This window comes from Mycteria americana, chromosome 5, assembly GCF_035582795.1.
Source record: "Mycteria americana isolate JAX WOST 10 ecotype Jacksonville Zoo and Gardens chromosome 5, USCA_MyAme_1.0, whole genome shotgun sequence".
Taxonomy (NCBI): Eukaryota; Metazoa; Chordata; class Aves; order Ciconiiformes; family Ciconiidae; genus Mycteria; species Mycteria americana.
Window position 1 is genome coordinate 61,578,988 of NC_134369.1, and position 18,675 is coordinate 61,597,662.

General features: G+C 39.9%; 2 protein-coding genes across 4 annotated transcripts in view; both read left to right on the top strand.

Annotated features, from left to right (window-relative positions):
* Positions 1-6,428, top strand: part of PPP2R5C (protein phosphatase 2 regulatory subunit B'gamma) — an 84,535-nt gene extending 78,107 nt beyond the window's left edge. For all 3 annotated transcript variants that reach the window (XM_075503594.1, XM_075503595.1, XM_075503596.1), the window contains 2 exons: positions 498-614; positions 3,783-6,428. In XM_075503594.1, coding sequence (XP_075359709.1) covers positions 498-614; positions 3,783-3,914 — 249 coding nt within the window. In that variant the 3' untranslated portion in view covers positions 3,915-6,428. The remainder of the gene's footprint in view (positions 1-497; positions 615-3,782) is intronic.
* A 5,067-nt stretch (positions 6,429-11,495) lies between these two features.
* DYNC1H1 (dynein cytoplasmic 1 heavy chain 1) overlaps positions 11,496-18,675 on the top strand; it is a 46,902-nt gene continuing 39,722 nt past the window's right edge. Inside the window, exons 1-7 of the mRNA XM_075503598.1 lie at positions 11,496-11,834; positions 14,526-14,613; positions 15,785-15,958; positions 16,181-16,436; positions 17,350-17,536; positions 17,715-17,986; positions 18,096-18,323. Of these exons, the coding sequence (XP_075359713.1) occupies positions 11,564-11,834; positions 14,526-14,613; positions 15,785-15,958; positions 16,181-16,436; positions 17,350-17,536; positions 17,715-17,986; positions 18,096-18,323 (1,476 nt within the window). The 5' untranslated portion in view covers positions 11,496-11,563. The remainder of the gene's footprint in view (positions 11,835-14,525; positions 14,614-15,784; positions 15,959-16,180; positions 16,437-17,349; positions 17,537-17,714; positions 17,987-18,095; positions 18,324-18,675) is intronic.

Here is an 18,675-nt window from a genome sequence, read left to right on the forward strand (position 1 = left end):
AAGATGTTTTTTATTCCCAAAAGACTTTTCTAGCTGTTTTACTTCCTCAACACAGGAAAGTTTAATATTTTGTTTTGAAATTATTTTAAATGTATATTAACCGTATTTGGCCTTTTAACAGTGTATTTTCTCTTCCAACACAATTGCACCAGAAAGTAAAATCACTGTGTTTGGATTGCTACACTGTTCACTGACAATTCAGATAAATGATTGCCAAAGTAGATATTCAACAGTGGCAAAATCTAAATATTTTAAAATTCAGTCTCAGATAGTCAAAGCATGTCTTTTGTATTCTGACTGTATTTTTCAACAGGACACGTCTGCCAAGTCAAAGTATTGGAGTTCCATTTTAAAATTTATTAACTTGGTGCCTGGAAGCATAAGATAGTGAAGCTAATCTCAAATAACTAATCATAGCATTCAAATGCTCAAATACACTCTTAGTATTTAGGTATTACTACTAAGAATTATTATTTTAACACTTTGCGTTTTATTAGTACCCAACATACAGTGACACGAGTTTGCTGAACAGTCCTGTTGCAATGGAAACAGATGGGCCTTTAATTGAAGATTTGCAGATGCTGAAAAAGACAGTGAAAGAGGAGGCTTGTCAGGTAAAGCCATGTGAAGATAACAAAGTACTCTGAATTATTAATTAGGGTTTTTTTTAAGCGACTCTGAATCCTAGACATAAACTTGAGTTATATTTTCAGCCCTGTAACCATTTGTCCTACAGTAATAAAACTTCATTAGAGCTGCTACTTTTAAGTGCTACTGTAGCAGCCAGGAGCACAATGTTGTATTTCTAACGCCTGTGAATCTGCTGTATGGTCTCTTTTGACATTTCTTGTACAGAAGCTTTCATTTTCTTTTCACTTAGAAATAGCTTTTTCTGTCATGATGGGAACAATGATTATGCTTTAAGGATAGTTAAAAATACGGCTAAAATCTACCACATCATGTTTTATTCTCTATGTAACGGTTTTGGTTTTTCATAAGGAAAACTTGTATAAAATATAGTCAGATTCTAGTGATGACATTTTTGTTTGTTTGTTATTCAGAGCTTTCTTGGTGGCTAAAGCTACTACGTTTTGAAAAAATGTGTAAAGTGTGCATTTGTCTTGCCCACTCATGGGTCGTCTTCTTCAGTCCACCATCTGTCACGTTCCATTACCTACTGCAGGGCAAGGACTCTCAAGGTCATTCCAGTCTTTTTGTTTTTAGCTAATTCTTAGTGATCTTCAGGTATTTTTAATTTAACTTTAGCTAAGTGGAACCGGAATCCTGACATTCAAACTAGAGATTGAAACTTGGAGCTGATGGAAAATGGAGAGGTGCCAGGGAGCATTGCAGTATCACTAAGATGTCTGGTAGGAGTATCAGTAATATGAATATCTCTAAATCCAGCAAAGTTTAAGACCAGAGAACTGATCTGGAGCTGAAAAACTGGTTGAGATTGGAGATAGTCTGTTAATTTGAAGCAATGTATCAAACAAGAAATTTAATAAAAATAAGTATATGGTCAACCTAACTTCCTATGTTACTTTCTTAAAATTCCAGTGTCATTATCCTGCAAGATTATATTTTATTTATTATGTGTACTATGGCATTTTGGATGAAGGTTGAAATCAAAAGAAATGCTAGAATGCCTCCAAGACATGCTCAGTGATTGCTGTTTTTTTAAACACTTACTCTGGAGTGGAACGCTATGCATTACAAGTAAATCTCGGTGGCTGAGTTACATGCCTATCCAGGGCAATGAATGAGGGTAGCGTTCCCCTGAATGGGAACACTGGTTAGTGCTAGTCTGTGAGGAGCACCAGGCTTATTAAAGTTTCTAAACCTCTGCCTTTTGTCAGACCTTGGATAGCTTACCCAGGCCCACATGATGGGGAGAGTGGCCTCCTTTCACTAGCTCCAGAGCCTAGAACCAGTTCTGGTGGAGAAAGGTACATACAAGAATATTGAAAAAAGCGAGTACTGCTTAATCTTAGAATTGTGTTGATATCTCCTAGCGCATAACCATTTTCTCAAGATTTATGAGACCTTGGTTCACTTTCTGTCCTGGCCAGAGGGAATTAAAACTCATACCTCCTAACTCTCAGTGCTCTAACATTAGTTCTAGAAGAAAAGCAGCCACAGTATGACTAATACTAATAGTTGGGACAAGCAGTTAAGAAATTTCCCAGTCCCAGCTGCTGGAAGTGTTTGGGGATTTGGGCCATTATTACACAATATAAAATGCACAAACAGTAATGGCAGTCCAAACTAAAACCAAGGACTCCACCTAGGTCTTACCTTCTTTTCTAGAAAGAATTCAACTTCAAGAGCTATAATGTTGGGGGCTACATACAGCTTCATTGATAACATTCCAGCTGGAAAATGAGTGCATTGCATTCCTATGGATGAGCTTGATTTCCCCCTGCTCCAATTGTTAGAAGGGGTGGGGATTAAAAAAGTGACACTAACGGAAAAGAAAAAAATTTGTAAACTAAATAAAATTCTGAAACTTGGGTTGGAACTGTTTAAGCATTCTTTAGCCATCTCTCCAAGTGCATGCTTTCCTGCTTTTTCTTGCTCAGAAAGTGTGCAAGAAGTAAATGATACGATCAGAAGGTTATAAGCCTGTTTTTCAAAGATAAAGGTCCTGTCCTAGCAGAGCTAATAGAACAGTTTGAAACAGGAATTCTTATTATTAGAAAAACTTACAGAAATCTGTGAGAATTATAAAGCTTGCAAGAGGATTGGTAAGTCTGGGTCACCAGGCAGGAAAAGGATTGATTAAGGATTAGAGTATTGCAGAAGGAAAGCTAGGTAGTATTCTTGCATCAGTTTTTGAGAGGACACTGGAAAGACAGTTATGTATCCCTTTTTATCAATTAAAGGGAGGGGGGGGCAAGTCAAAAGGACAGCTTAGTTTATTTTTTAAATAAAACTTCAGAAGTGAGGAACTCTATGTAAAGATCTATACAGTTTCAGTGAAAGTAAGGTTTATGCCAGAGGTTAGCAATGTAGCAGAATGTCCATACTGAAGACGTGATGAAATGACTGAGGAAAGTAGACCAGGAATTTTTTTCTATACCAGACTATGTAAGCTTTCTTAGTGAATACTCTTCGCTACAAATAAAACTTGACCACCATGACTTACTAACTTTTTGAATGTGCTAGTAAATCAATGGCTAAGTAGAAGACAATCAGTTTTTATAAGCACTTTTTTTAATAGAAGAACATGAATAAATATCATTGATCTAACAGGCAAATTGAGGTAGGTGAGACAGACATGGGGACTATACAAAGACACCATTATATAGTTTCAAGATACTCTGATAGGGATACTGTCTGGTTTTGAGAAAGCATCAGTAAAATAATACCGCAGAACCTTAAATTTTCAGATATCTGAATAGCACAAGTAATTAGAAGCATGGAAAAAAAACTTAGGATAATTTATCTTACATGTAGAGACATACAAAATGAAAAATAAGTGAGAAGATAGATGATAATTTTATTTTTAAAAATGTTATCAAGTGATAATCATGGTAGTAATGTCACGATTGCCAGTAGCTTAGAATTTGTTAGTTGTTTCTAATTTTTCCTCTTAGCAAAACAATTATTTCGAGACTTGAAACTGGGTAGCTGGTGGGGTAAAGAAGAGAAAGTATAAACTTTTTCCCATGTGTTTATGTCGTTTCCCATAAGTGAACATACTGATGTGCTAGAAATATTTTTCAGTAATTGTTTAGTAATTAGTATTTTTGGCCAACTTTGTTCTATTTTTATTTCAGGCACAGAAAGATCAGAAAAAAGATCGTCCTCTTGTGCGACGCAAGTCAGAACTGCCTCAGGATATCTATACCATGAAAGCCTTGGAATCACATTGCAGAGCTGATGATTTAATATCACATGATGGGCATTAAACTATTACAGTGAAATATTATTTTGGAGGAAAAGTTGTTTTGGTTTTTTTTTTTTCTGGACTCAGTTCTACAGTAGAACTTTTCTGTGCCATACCAATCAGTTACACACAAAGTCAAAGCTTTCTTCAACCCAGTTCTGTAGGCAATAACTTAATAGAGTATGCAGCTCAAGATTAGTAGTTCAAACAATGGTAAATTACCCAATTCCATATGCAGAATATTGGGTTGACTATAATCAAGTGGACACAACTTCCTGGAGGTGTTATCATAGTACCAGCTAGCTGATAACATACAAGTTTTTATAGTCATATTTGAGAAGAGCATTCTATAAACGCTTTCCATCTAAATAAGTGAATGACCAATAGTTGGTACTAATGATAAATGTGTGTTTTCAAAAGTAAAATTATTTCAAATTTAAGTATTAAACTTTTTCTAGGATTTCTCAACTTTACAGTTTTTTCCACTTTATTGCTGTCTTGTAATATACCAGCAGTTTTGAAAATACACAGTTATTCTTTCATATTATAAAACATGGCTTACAAACTGGTAAATTTCATGACAATCCTGAATCATCATTCCTTTCTAAGAATTCTGTAAATTTATTTCTCCTTTACTTTGGGATAAAGATCTATATCTATATATACCATGTCCTAATACTTTATGTATATTTAAAGCCATATTTTCCAGTCTTTAATGTATAATACGGCACCAGTATTCCAGATATGAACTGGTAGAAGAATTTTTCCTAAAATGACAATTTGTTTACTATGACTGGGAATAGACTGAATATAAAATTTCATTTTAAGTTTTTTCAAGTCAATAAAATACTCTTTCACTGTTTTCTCCCTTATCTGAGCTTTTAATACTCAGCATTTTTCTTGGGCTCTAGGAGTTCAATATTCTGTGGCAGATACTATGCGTGATTTCAGTTGCACCAATTTTTATCTGAAAGATGAACATAACCTTTCAGGAAACACAACATCACAAGCTTTATTAAAATAAGAAAAAGAACAGACCCTTGAATTCCATTCTGCTTCTTTTTAAATGAGTCTAAGAGCTGAGGAGATAGTGACCATAATTTTACCGTGAAAATATTTTTTTGTTGTTGTTGTAAAGAGCACATGTGCTGCAAATACACCTCACGAGTGAACTGAAAATGCATCTGAGTTGCTGATGATCTTCAAATGCTGCTATATATTCCACAAGATTACTTGCATGTAATGAGCTTTTTGTTGTAGATGGAAAAGCACGGGAGGAAAATCTCTTTAAAAATATAGTGCTTTGTCTTCAATATTTGATTTCTCTCAGGGTGGCCAGTATTTTGACTTACTTATCCTGCTTACAAGCTGTTTGAAATGTGTTCTGCTATTCTGAATGGGTGATTAGTTTCTTTTGTCTCTGGCAGTAACATGGTATAACTTAATGTTTAATGTCTTGATGCATAAAGAGATAAAAACGTGGCTTCTTTAAAAATAGTTTTGTTTTACTTTTTAAGGAAGTATAACGTCTCCTGCATCCATTAAAAAAAAAATTGCGCAAAGCAGACATTCATAGTAACCTTGTGCAGATGTGGTGCCTGCTGTTTGTTGGTTGCATTTAACATTCAATTTCCAGTATTTGTTATGTTGTCTATTGGAAGAAAATTGTGGGTGGTAAATATTGGCTTACAACAACTAAATTTAAAGACCAACCCAACCTTTAAGTGGAATGTCCACTGTGTCTGAAAATATTTCCTGTAAAACTTGAAAAAGAATATGCTTTACCATTAGGATAAACTATATTAAAACAGTTTAAAGATGCCTTCTCCTTTTGAGGGAAAAAGGGTGCTTTTTTAATTGTGTAAAGCAATGTTTATGTATTTTGATATACCATTGTTTGAACTTCCATCTTTAGCTGGTAGATTATCAGTTACCTTTGATTTTGGGTGTTCAGTATGTTTGTGCAAGAGGTTGCTGAAAGGAATTATTCTTATGTTGCCCAAGGGATAAAAAAAACCCTGTATATCAATGTTTGATTGATTGTGTGATGCCTAACGTATAAGAACATCTTTCACCATCTAGATTTTATTTCTGTTCTTTACTGAAGATAAACACTCACCAAAAAGGGAAATACTATGATATTTTTAAAGGCTTAAAGTTCACCATAAATTCATACTTGGTTTTGGGCCACTGAACGTTTACTTAGGCAATATTCCAAAATGTATCACCACTAATGGTTTAGAATGTTTATTATCAATATTTATATACTTCTTATAAACCTGTACTAAACCATTCTAAAACTAATACCTCCAAAGTAAAAAGAAAAATTAAAGTAGAATTTTGGTGACTGTTGTTCTTCATAAAGTTCTGTGTCTGACACCTTCCCCCAGTTTCCAAAACTACACCTGTACATCAGGAATGTCAAAAGTAATATTACAAGTGTCTTTTTAGTGTGGCTTTAGTATGGCTTCATTTTAATATTGTACATACATTGTACCTTGTTTTATGGTAATAAGTAATAAAAATGTAGACTTCATATTTTGTACAGAATCGTCCTATGTACAGAATAAAAAGTTCCTAGAAACAGCAAAAATAGGTAAGTGGCACAATTATTTTTCATTAGACAATATCTGTAACATTATGCGTTAGTGGAATGTTAAGTTCAAATGTACCTACATATTTTTTAACATTTTGTAATTCAATTTTTTGTTCTGACATTGTTTCTCAAGAACTTCATACACCTGCCATTTAATATGCTTTTATCTAATTTTAAAACTTAAAAAAAAAAAAATGGTGTATTATATGGACAAATAAAGAACATGTGAATTTTACTTGCTCATTATGAAACTAAATTTAGCACAGGGTGTTTGGGGGTGTGTTCAGATTATCGTTGTTTGCAGAATCAGCTGTACAAATTAATTTCAGAAATTTCACAAAAGCAACAAAAAAAATTACGGAAAGTCCATTAGTAAAAAAACAGGAATAATGGCTATTCAGTAGAGAAAACAGACCTAACTTTTAGAACAACTGGCAGTACTGAAAGGAATTTGATAAATCTCCAATCTACAGATATGAAAGACACACCTTTCATACAATAGTGTTTTCCCCTGTAACACTTTTGTATTGACAGGTTTCAAGCAAAGTAGCCATAAAATTAGGGATTATAGTGTGGTAGGTGATACGTGGTCAGGTGGCAAGGACGTAGGAAAAAACTTCGGTTTGCAGTAGGAATTGTCTCCTCTGGAATCCATAGAAGTCTTTGAAAGAACTAAGGAAATGACACACATAAAGCTGACTTTCAGTATGTGGTGGGTTTGGGGGGGGGGACGGGGACGGACGGACGACACAGACACGACACATTGTAAGCCTGGGATCAATATCTGACTACTGACTTGAGTTATAAATGTAACAGTTTTGAGTTATAAATGAAGCCTTTGCGTACTGAATGAAATAGTTTTTTGCATAAGCTCAGAAGTAAACTCATCACATGCACTCCCAAGCTTAATCATGAATCAAAAACTAGATACTGAAACAGCTGAGGATTCAGTTGTTCAGTTTACAAAATTAGGGTCAAATATGTCTCAAAATACAATGTTTTAAAATACTGGTGGTAGTGACATTTTTTTCTATATAAATACCTTAATGAGTTGCAAGCATATTCAGGAAGTGAACTTTAATCCTTTCTCTCTAAGGGAATTAAGCTCAGGGGCTTTGACCAACAACATTTTTTGGCATTGCTTGCTTGGTCTGGCTTTTTAGAAGTGGAAAGGAAGGTGCTAGTGTAGCACAAGTATGCTTGTGGTTGGAGGTTTGTTGGTTGGCTTCACAGAAACTATTTTAGCACCTTAGAAATGGTACTTACAGGAGATAGCTACAATTCCAGGTTATCCAGGGGTATTGTTCTGGATCCCATTATGGACCATCCACCTAAACATGGAGCATTTCTGCTCCTAGAATCTTGTCTTTAACTGTGCATAATGATTGTGGAGACTCAGACTGCATATAGCTATTTAAGAAATGCCATTCTAATTACCATATTGCTGTCTCTCTGGATTATAGTTTCTTTTACATGATGAAACTTGGCTTGAGCTGTCTTTACCTATGCAGTAAAACTTGGATGTAGTTAAAAAAAATTTGTGTGTAAAACTTCCCAAGGGAGAATTTACTGTGGTGCTAAAGATGATAATACATTATTCCTTCCTCACATAATTGAAGAGCAGCATGACTGCAGCTGGCTTTCTCTGAGCCCAGTCATACTGGGACTGCATTCATTCCTGCACAAGTGGAGGGCTGCACGCACAAAACATGAAGCTTCATAAGCATCAGCCCTGTGGTGTTGAGGGGAGAGGGCTTCCACTGTTTTGCTACAAGAGGAGGAAGGATATTCACAAAACCTGCCTCAGGCTATTTTAGGCATTTTTGTGATCCAGAAGACCACACTAAGAGGGTTCATGCTAGCATGAAGGTTTTGCCATAGTAATTTTTCTAGTACTCTGGCTAGAGGATTAGAGATACAAGAGGATCAGGATGGGAAAGGGAGTGATTTTCTCTGATTGTTGCTTGTTTGGGTTTTCTGCTTTGTTTTTGGTCTCAAATACTACCAAATTATTATTAAATAGAGGAAAAAGACAAGTTTTTTTTTTTTATAAAGTTGTTTCTTTTATAAGTTATACAAAAGGTTTTATTTCTGCATATGTTGTACAGCATTTGCCAGGAGCAGATCTTGTCTGTCTTGACAAGTCCTAGTTCTCATTCTGATTCTCTGAAATACTTTTTAGTTAAATTATAGGTGAAATGTGTCATATTGGCAATCTTGCCTTTTGGATGGCTGATTTCAATGGCTTCTCGCATACCTGTTAGAGCTGGGTCCTTTGTGTATCCAAGAAAAGGACATTCAGAATTAACTGGAGGTAGATCAAGGAAAACTATTTTTCACCCTGATTGAGCAAGCTAAAGCTTTAACTGAACATGACAAGTTGTGTAAAAAGCTAGTTTATCTAGTCTTTGCTTCAATTTCCTTTAACTTAATTTACAACATCTTCCTCCTGCCCCATGGCACAGTAGATAAGGCTGAAGTGATTAAAGGAATACAAAGTGTCTTACGTACGCTGGCTTTTAGTTGCAAGTAGCCTAGCATTTAAATATTAGACTCCTAGACTTGTTCTTTATACCATAAAGTCTTGTCGCACAGGGAGTATTTCTGTTTTTAAAACCTACAGTAAGATGAGACTTGTTGGGGTTTTTCTGACCCTGCTTTCTCTACAATTCAGCAGCAATGTATATCAATAATTACTTGAATTCTTATTTCCTGTATCTGTCCAGCTTGCTTTTCTTTACTTCCTTACTTTCCTTATTCTAATTTTTTCCTGGCAGCAATCTTACAGCAATGAAATATTGTATCTTGCTTTGTAAGCTACAAAAATGTTGTGACGTTTTGGTGCAGCAGATGATGGCTGTTTTAGAAGAATGAGCATGCTAGCACTTTGAAACGTAGCTTGAGCTAACCTCCTAAGACATGCCAAGTTACACTTGAGATGTATCTAGGTTGCTTAAGAGTATTATCGACACCCTTTTAACAAACATCCTGAAGGCCAGGATGTTAATTTAACCTGTGGTTTTTTTGGATGCTTGGCCTGTACTGACACTTTGTGGATGTAGGAACTAGATAATTCTCCCCTGATTGGAAAGCAGTCAGGCAGGACCAGATACAGGGTAGCCTTTGTGGAATTCAGACAGCCTAGCAAAGATAGCTCTTTTTTTCATATTAAACATAATCCTAAAGCATAACCTGCATGTAGAAGAATGATAGGGTGTGAGCAAACTAGACTTTCGAAAATGGAAATAGGTGACTGTTGTATTAAACAATATATCAGTAACTATATTCTGTAAATAGAATATTCAGATGAGTATCTACCACTATTTTTCTTCATCAAAAATAAAATTTACCTTTCTAATAAGGGGGGGGGGGGGTGAAAATTAAATGGTTTTGATTGGTTTTCAGTGAATCACCTCTATCAGTTCTGGTGCTTGTCGTTGAAAATTGGGTGCTGAACAGATCATTTTCCTTCCAGACAAGAAGGTTTGAGATTTCTATTACTTAAGAAATCACTGTTTTTTCAAAGTTAAACTGCACTCCTAAACCCCTTGGGAGCCTACTTGAGCATGAGCAAGCTTTTTTCCAGGTAGAAATGGAGGAGCTGGGGTATGTGGCTGGGCCTTCTGGATTCCTAGTATCCTAGCTGCACATACACGCTTTAACACTGTTACACTACGTAGTGGCTTACCGGTCAGGACTTCCTTTGTCAGGCAGGATATCCTACCCCAGCTTCCTTATTTCTTGTGCAGGACATCTGAACAGGTCCTGGGCGTGAGGGTCTCTGTGCATTTGCCTGTGTATCCACCTGAGAAAACATATGTGGGGTTCGGAGGCGGTTTTGTAGAATTTGTTTTTGCTTGTTTTTCTTTTTTGAGTGACTTCCCCTTCTCTACTTCCATATGAAGAAGAACTGGAGTTTTTAGTCTGTAGGTCACCCAGTGGTCCCAGTGCACTTCTTGAGAGTCGGTGGAGTTACTTTGGAACTTCACGGCCACTTCCCCTCTCCCAGGCACATTCAGGCAGGACCAGGTGAGGGAGGGGACTAGTTTGGGCAAGGAGGAACAGGATTGTCCATCTCAGTGGCAGTGAGCTAAACTCATCTAATACCTTAGATCAGTCAAAGCATATACAGTGGGATAGGGCAGGCACGTATGTGACAGCTGTGAAAGAGCTTTAAGGTTTTTTTTTTTTTAAATGAAATGAGATTCTGAAGGAAAAGTCGTCTTCTCCCTGGTGTGCTTCCAGTCCCGTCTGTGTTGTTTGTCTTAGTCTTTTGTGCAACTGTTTCCTGAAAGTGTGAGATTAATGGTTTGGCTGTTGGATTGATTAAACTGTAAATAGCAGGACTAGCTGGGTGAGCTGGGTATATAAAGCACCCAAGGTAAAAGGGGTCGGGGGGTTGCTCTGCACTGAAGAGAAGCCGCATCTAGTCTGCCCCGGCTGGTGACAAGCTGGCCTGCTGCTTTCTTCATGGAAAAATGTCATTTGTACCATCTGTTCTTACGGCTCCTGGGTTTATTTTTCACACGAAATAAACATTTTTCTTCTTTGGACAAGGGAGCCCTGGGGCTGCTTTGTCTTCCAGGTAACTGGGCGGCAGCACAGGCCTCACCGGGGCTGTGCTGCCAGGGAGCTGGGGGCAGCGGCGCGGGCGGGGCTTTTCCCTTTCCCTCGCCGCTCAGCTCCCGCTCCCTCCTCCGGAAGAAATTACTCGAATGAAACACTTGTTAAACACCGGCGGGGGGGGCGAAAGGCGGGGAAGCGGCCGCTGCCCGGGCGGGGCTGCAGAGCGGCTGCATTGCCGGGGAGGCACCGCCCTGGCCCCCCGGGTGCTGCGGGGCCGCGGCCGAACACCGCCCTGCCGTCGGGAGGCTGCCGGGCGGCGGGCGGAGCCGCGCAGCGCGCCGGCACCGGGAGCCGCCCCCTCGGCCCAGCAGCGGGGGGCGTGGCGGGCTGCCTTTCCCAGTCTCCCCCGCGGCGGCGAGGCGTCGCTTGCAGCGCGGCGGGCGGGCCAGTCCCGGGGCGGCGGCTGAGCGGGCGGAGCGCTTCGCGCCTGCCGGTGTCCCTGCCTCGGCATGTCCGACTCCGGCGGCGGTGGGGGCGGCGGCCCCGGCGGCGAGGAAGGCGGCATGGAGGTGTCGGGCTCGGCGGTGCAGAACGTCGCCGACGTGTCGGTGCTACAGAAGCACCTGCGCAAGCTGGTGCCGCTGCTGCTGGAGGACGGCGGCGAAGCCCCGGCGGTGCTGGAGGCGGCGCTGGAGGAGAAGGGCGCCGTGGAGCATATGCGCAAGTTCCTCTCCGACCCGCAGGTCCACACAGTCCTGGTGGAGCGCTCAACCCTCAAAGGTGAGGCCGGAGCCGGGCGGCCGCCGCGCTGTCAAAATGGCGGCGGCGCCCGCCGCTGCCTGTGTCGGGCCGCCGCCCTGCCGCGGGGTGGGAGGGGCGCGCCGCGCCGCCGCCGCGCTCCCCCGCCCGCCACGGGGGCTGCGGGTACTCCCCCGCCTCACGCACGGCCCCGGTCGGGGAGGCGCCGGCCTGCCGCACTGCGGGTGCGGCCCGTCTCGGGCGTGGGAGAGCCGGGGCCGGGTGTTAGGCGAGGGCGGTGGCTGCGGCCGCAAGGGCCTGCATCAGCGGGCGGATTCCGCGCTGGCTGCCTCCGCCTGGCCCGGCCTCCCCCGTTATTCTTTGTTCTCCGGGTCTGGGGCCTGAGCTGACGCTGCTCAGCGGTCTCGGGGCAGATGCACGGCGCGGCCGTGGGCTGAATGTGGGCGCGGTGCTTTGTGTGCTGCGACTGTAGCCTGTCCTGCTTGGAAAGGCACCGAAAGTGCTTTGTCAGTAGGCTGCAGGCGTTTCCTACTGCGGCCCCCTTTCTGCTGGGTAGTGACCTGCTTCTTGGCAAGGCGAATAACCGGTCTAAAACAGAACAAAAATAACCCCAAAACCCTGGATAAAAAAAAAAAAACTGAATCAGCCTGTAAAAAGTGCTGTTTCGTGGTTAATTAGCGAGACTCCGAAGTTGATAAATCAAGGTGTAGACCTTGCAGTGTTTTGTTTAGTTAGCAAAGCCTGGTGGCAATTCTGCTTGTAAACGGTTCTTGGAAACCTCATCTAATGCTGCATTAAATACTACAGCTAGGTTGACACTGACTTGAGAAACACCTTTATTATTTACATGCCTCTTTTGCTGACTCTATTTATTTCAAAAACGACTTTTTCTTGTCAACAAATCTGTTGCTAAATACTTACTGTCGCAGAATCCAGCCTAATGAACAATAATAAAATATAACTAGGCTTCATTAATAACAGACTTTTACTATTAAACAAGACCTATAGTCTGTATATAGCTACATGCCTGCCAGGCTGAGCTTGCAAAATTTTATTATTAAACTTCTGGATCTCTACTCCTAGTGTGCTGTTGGTTCATTCCCTATAGATGTATATCAGATCTTCATACAGTCATACTTCATATTGCGTTATTTAACATGTCAGCTGCCACAGTGTAAGATGCTGGATATATGCCTTGCAGTTGCTGCATGCTGAGGGAAATATGAAGAAGGTTCTTCCACTCGCTGTCTATTCACTGTAAACTTAAGATGTTGCTTAAAATGTCCTGTCTTTGTTTATCTTATGCCTGTTTCCTCTGATTATCCTCTTCCTTCCCCTTCCAAAGTTTGAGACTTCTTTTTCAGCAGGGAAAACAGTAGAATTTTCTAGAGGGGGAAGAAAAGAACAACAGTCTTTATGAATTCATGATACAGTGTTTAACAAGATTTAAAGAAAGTCCGTTGGATGTTAATAGGCTATGCAGATGATTTCTAAATTTCTCTTATGTCTGATTCATAATGTTGGTTTTCCTTAGTTTGGGTTGGAAGTAATGAAAGATAGTGGTGGTCCAGGCTTGTTGCATAAATATTGTTATATATGTATGGTTAAAACCAAATTGAGACACTTATTACATGTTTTAGAAGCTAAATACTAATTTGTTATGGGCAGAAGGCATTTTCATCGATGTCTTCTGGCTTAATAGCAGTTATTTGGGGAGAATGGATTTTCTCATTGACAGACGGTCTTCAAACAACAGATTCGGAACCTCCAGCAACATATGGAGATCTTGTTTTCTCTGACACTATTAAAAACAATATTACTATTGAAACTTGTGCATGGACTGGATAGTATGAAGTAAATTATTGATTACAAATACAATAAAACAGAAGCCGTATTTTTGAGTAATGAAAACTGCTATGTGGTATTGCTAGCTACACAGCTTGCCAGCAGCTTTCATACGGGTTCCTGTAGTGTCTAGTGCACTGTTGTTCTGCGACCGGCCTTCTGGTGCTCGTGATCACAAATGTGATACCCTGAGGCTGTACCTCCTATGAAGGGCCAAATGAAATCAGAGTAGGATGAGAGTTCACTGTAATGTGTCCAGTCAGAGTGTGTCCCCCAACAGGGAGTAACCTTCTGCACCGAAATCACTGCATTGCAGCACAACTGCCCGCATCCCCAGCAATTACATCATCTGTGATACATGGGCTGTGGTAATGCCTGAGTACTTCCCATGGCTTGGGGTTTTGTTTTGTTGGTAGTTATTTCTTGTTCAGAGGCTTATTTTCCAAATCACTTTTAAAGAAAAAGTCTGAAAATACAAAGCAACCTATAAGAGAAAAAAGTAGCCGTTTAATGTTCTCACTTAAATGTAGTTATCCTGGTAGCATATCTCTACAAGTAAATGCACATTCTGTATTGCAGAAGATGTGTCTCTGCTTCACAAGCAGAATGTGGGTTATAATTTGCTTGTTGTAATGTTTTATCGGGTTTTTTAATAACAAACTAAAAATAGAGTTGCGTTAAAAACCAATGAACCCACTCTGAATTTGAGGATATTGCAAAGCTAAATTTAATTTAAGCTATTTTGCATAATAAGTTGGTGTAGAAATGAAAAGTTAGAAGATAGTCTGGTAATAGCAGAAGATGGTTGAGAGAGAGTGGCAGATGCCTTAGAAATAAAATATTTTTTACATAGCATATTTTTTGCAGAGGATGTGGGAGATGAAGGAGAAGAGGAAAAAGAGTTCATTTCCTACAGTATCAGCACTGACATTCATTATGGAATAAAATCAAACAGGTGAGTTAGTAAAATAGATCTTGATGTTTCTACCCTATGAATGCAAAACCTACGCAAGCAGATTTACCTAGTTTACCTGCAAATTTACCTCCAGTTTACCTAGTGCTTGATGCAGTGTTTTTATTCAGGTGGAGCAATAGCTTTTCAGGGTGGAGGCTCTGATAAGACAAGGGTATGTCACGAGGCTGAAAGGAATGGACTTAGGATTTCTAGCTCTGAGGTTAAAGAAACAAAGTCTTACTAGTTTGGCACACATGCGAATGTAACATACACACAGAACTTGGGTTCAGTAATCTTCGGTGTCATGGTTTAGCCCCAGCCAGCAACTAAGCACCACACAGCCGCTCGCTCACCCTCCCCCCCAGTGGGATGGAGGAGAGAATCAGAAGAGTAAAAGTGAGAAAACTCGTGGGTTGAAATAAAGACAGTTTAATAGGTAAAGCAAAAGCCGTGCATGCGAGCAAAGCAAAACAAGGAATTCATTCACTCCTTCCCATGGGCAGGCAGGTGTTCAGCCATCTCCAGGAAAGCAGGGCTCTATCACGCGTAATGGTTACTTGGGAAGACAAACGCCATCACTCCAAATGTCCCCCTCTTCCTTCTTCTTCCCCAGCTTTATATACTGAGCATGATGTCATATGGTATGGAATAGCCCTTTGGTCAGTCTGGATCAACGTCTCCTCCCAGCTTCTTGTGCACCTGGCAGAGCACGGGAAGCTGAAAAGTCCTTGACTAGTGCAGCAACAACTAAAACATCTCTGTATTATCAACACTGTTTTCAGCACAAATCCAAAACATAGCCCCATACCAGCCACTATAAAGAAAATTAACTCTATCTCAGCTGAAACCAGGACATTCGGTTATGTTTGACTCTTACGTATTTGTCACCTTAATGCATACTTGACTGTGAAGCTTTGCAAGATGTGTGCCTCTTCAGCATGCCCATACTGCGAAGTTCTTATTGATAGCTAAGTTTGGCTGATCACTGAAGTATAAATATGTGTTTATTGGAAGACTTGTGTTCAAGTCTCTTGGAAGAAAGATTATAAAGTATGATGATGCAGGTTAGCATTTGACTCCTGTGACCTAAACTTGCAGTCAGATTAAAGCTATTCTAACTGTCGCTTAAGTTTCAAATGTTTAGTTCGTAACTCTCTGCTCTGTTCTGCAGCCTGGCATTCATTAAGCGTACACCAGTGATTGACGCCGACAAACCAGTGTCTTCCCAACTGAGAGTGCTCACTCTCAGTGAAGATTCTCCGTATGAAACATTACACTCTTTCATTAGCAATGCTGTTGCTCCCTTTTTCAAGTCCTATATCAGAGAATCTGGCAAAGCAGACAGGTAATTCAGTATAAATACTGCACTTCTCTGCTAATGAATTAAAGTAGGTGTTTAATGAAAAAAATAACAGTGACTGTTCAAGGCAAGTTATGTGAAATTGTTCAAGCACATGGTTGCATATGATGCTGTTGCTGACCCTCGGGAAGTAGTTCAGATAACTTAAATGTGTTGTGTATGGTTTCTGTTTCGGCTTCTTGTATGGGAACATCTGTGCTTTTTCAGGGATGGAGATAAAATGGCTCCTTCAGTTGAGAAAAAGATTGCAGAACTTGAAATGGGCCTCTTGCATCTGCAGCAGAATATTGAAATTCCAGAGATTAGTCTGCCAATTCATGCAACCATTACTAATGTTGCCAAGCAGTGTTATGAACGTGGAGAAAAACCAAAGGTTACAGATTTTGGTGAGAAGGCTGAGGATCCGTTATTCCTCAATCAGCTACAATCTGGAGTCAACCGCTGGATTAGAGAGATACAAAAGGTAGGGGGGAAAAATAAAGTACTAGACTGTGGTAAGAACTTCTATGTAGTACTGTGTATCTTCTTCACAGTTTAACTGGTAAAATATTGCTTCATGCAAGATACTCTGAAGATCTGAGACCAGTTTTCTGAGTCACCAGAGGCGCTAGTCTAAATTAGTCTAATTCTAGACTAGACTAAGCCTTGTCTAAATTTAGAGTCTAGTCTAAATTGTTGTGCAAGTAGCTGAGAGCATGACTATTTTATCTTTTGTAACAGACTCGAGTAACTGGCAGTAACCTTGTGAATTTTGTAACTATTTTTCAAATCTTTACAGCAGATTGAGAAAAACAGGTCTTGTTGGTTTGTTTTGTTATTTCCCCAGGTACATCCACAACCACTTCAGAACAGTTGCTCCAGTTCTATTTTGTAATCTCTTGTACTCCCGCCTGTTACTTTTAAAAAGAAATCTGCTTTTCTTCCACTGTCACTCAGAAATAGTATTTCGGATACTGCTCAGGCTTTTTTTCCTCCATGGGCACAGTAAACACCTATTGCTCATGGAACAGTGGTGCCTTTTCTTACTCTAGAGCATGAAATGTTTGTTTTCTTGCCTGGCTCATCTGTCATTAACCAGAACATAGATGCTTATCACAAAAGCAGACAGGCAACCTTTTCAGGCTATGCTGAAGATACTCCATTAAGGTCCTAAACCCAACTTGAGGACCACTGGAATTAAACTTTGACTCTTGTTGCGCTGCAATTCCTACACTTCTCACAGAATGAGTGCCAAAACTGTCTGAGGTTGGATTATTAAAACCCAGTAGATGTTATGTGTTTCAATTACATTTAGTAACAGAGCAAGTTTTTACAGTTGAAGCATATCAATTAAATGCTTTTCTCCCTCCCTTCTCTTTCTTTCTATTACTTTGAAGGTGACCAAATTAGATCGAGATCCTGCTTCAGGCACTGCATTACAGGAGATAAGCTTCTGGTTAAATTTGGAACGGGCTCTGTATCGCATTCAGGAAAAACGTGAAAGTCCAGAAGTTCTTCTGACTCTGGATATTCTAAAACATGGCAAACGTTTTCATGCAACTGTCAGCTTCGATACAGACACAGGTAAAATGTCTGTTCAATACATTTTTCACAAATGTCCTACAGAACTTAAGCTGTTTCAAAACTTGAACATTGCAGTACAAAGAACACTGCTGTTTAGGGTAACCTTGGTCTAGTTAAAGCTACAGATTTGATTAATGAAATGCAAAGTTATATTCCAAATCTTTTCTATTACATTTAGGTCTAAAACAGGCTCTGGAAACTGTGAATGACTATAATCCACTCATGAAAGACTTCCCCCTGAATGACTTGCTGTCTGCTACTGAACTCGACAAAATAAGGCAGGCCCTTGTTGCAATATTTACTCATTTGAGAAAAATCAGAAACACAAAATACCCAATCCAAAGGGCATTGCGTTTGGTGGAGGCTATTTCAAGAGATCTGAGCTCTCAGCTACTTAAAGTATTGGGAACCAGAAAACTGATGCATGTTGCCTATGAAGAATTTGAAAAGGTACATTCATGTTTTTGTGATACTGGTGGCTGTATTTTTGCATTGAATAGTGATTTTCAGGAAGCATTTCATTTGGGAGCTAAAGTTCCTATTCTAAAACTCTCTTCAGGTAATGGTTGCGTGCTTTGAAGTATTCCAAACCTGGGATGACGAATATGAGAAGCTACAAGTTCTGCTGAGAGATATTGTGAAAAGAAAAAGGGAAGAGAACCTCAAGATGGTGTGGCGTATCAATCCTGCTCATAGGAAACTCCAAAGTCGCCTTGATCAAATGAGGAAGTTCAGGCGTCAGCATGAGCAGCTGAGGGCAGTTATTGTGAGAGTCTTGCGACCTCAGGTAATATTCTTGGTTGTTACCAGACAGAAAATCTGTGCGGCTTCTTCAAGAGTGTTCGCTGTTGCTTTAAAAAGTTACCAACACAAAACTAATACTCAGTTTTGCTGTCTGCTTCTAAAAACAGTCTAGTTTTGAACCCTCGCTAATAGTCTTAGCTTTAATTCTGACTTACATCGCATACTACATGACCATGCTCGTGTTAATAGACACAGCAAGTCCAGACATAACATAGAGGAGATTAATAAGTGTGTAAATACTTGAGCTTGACTAAACCACAGTGGAAAATGAGATTATGCTGCACAGTAGTGGAAGTTTGTAAAGTAACTGTGTTGCCTCATTCCTAGTGGAACAT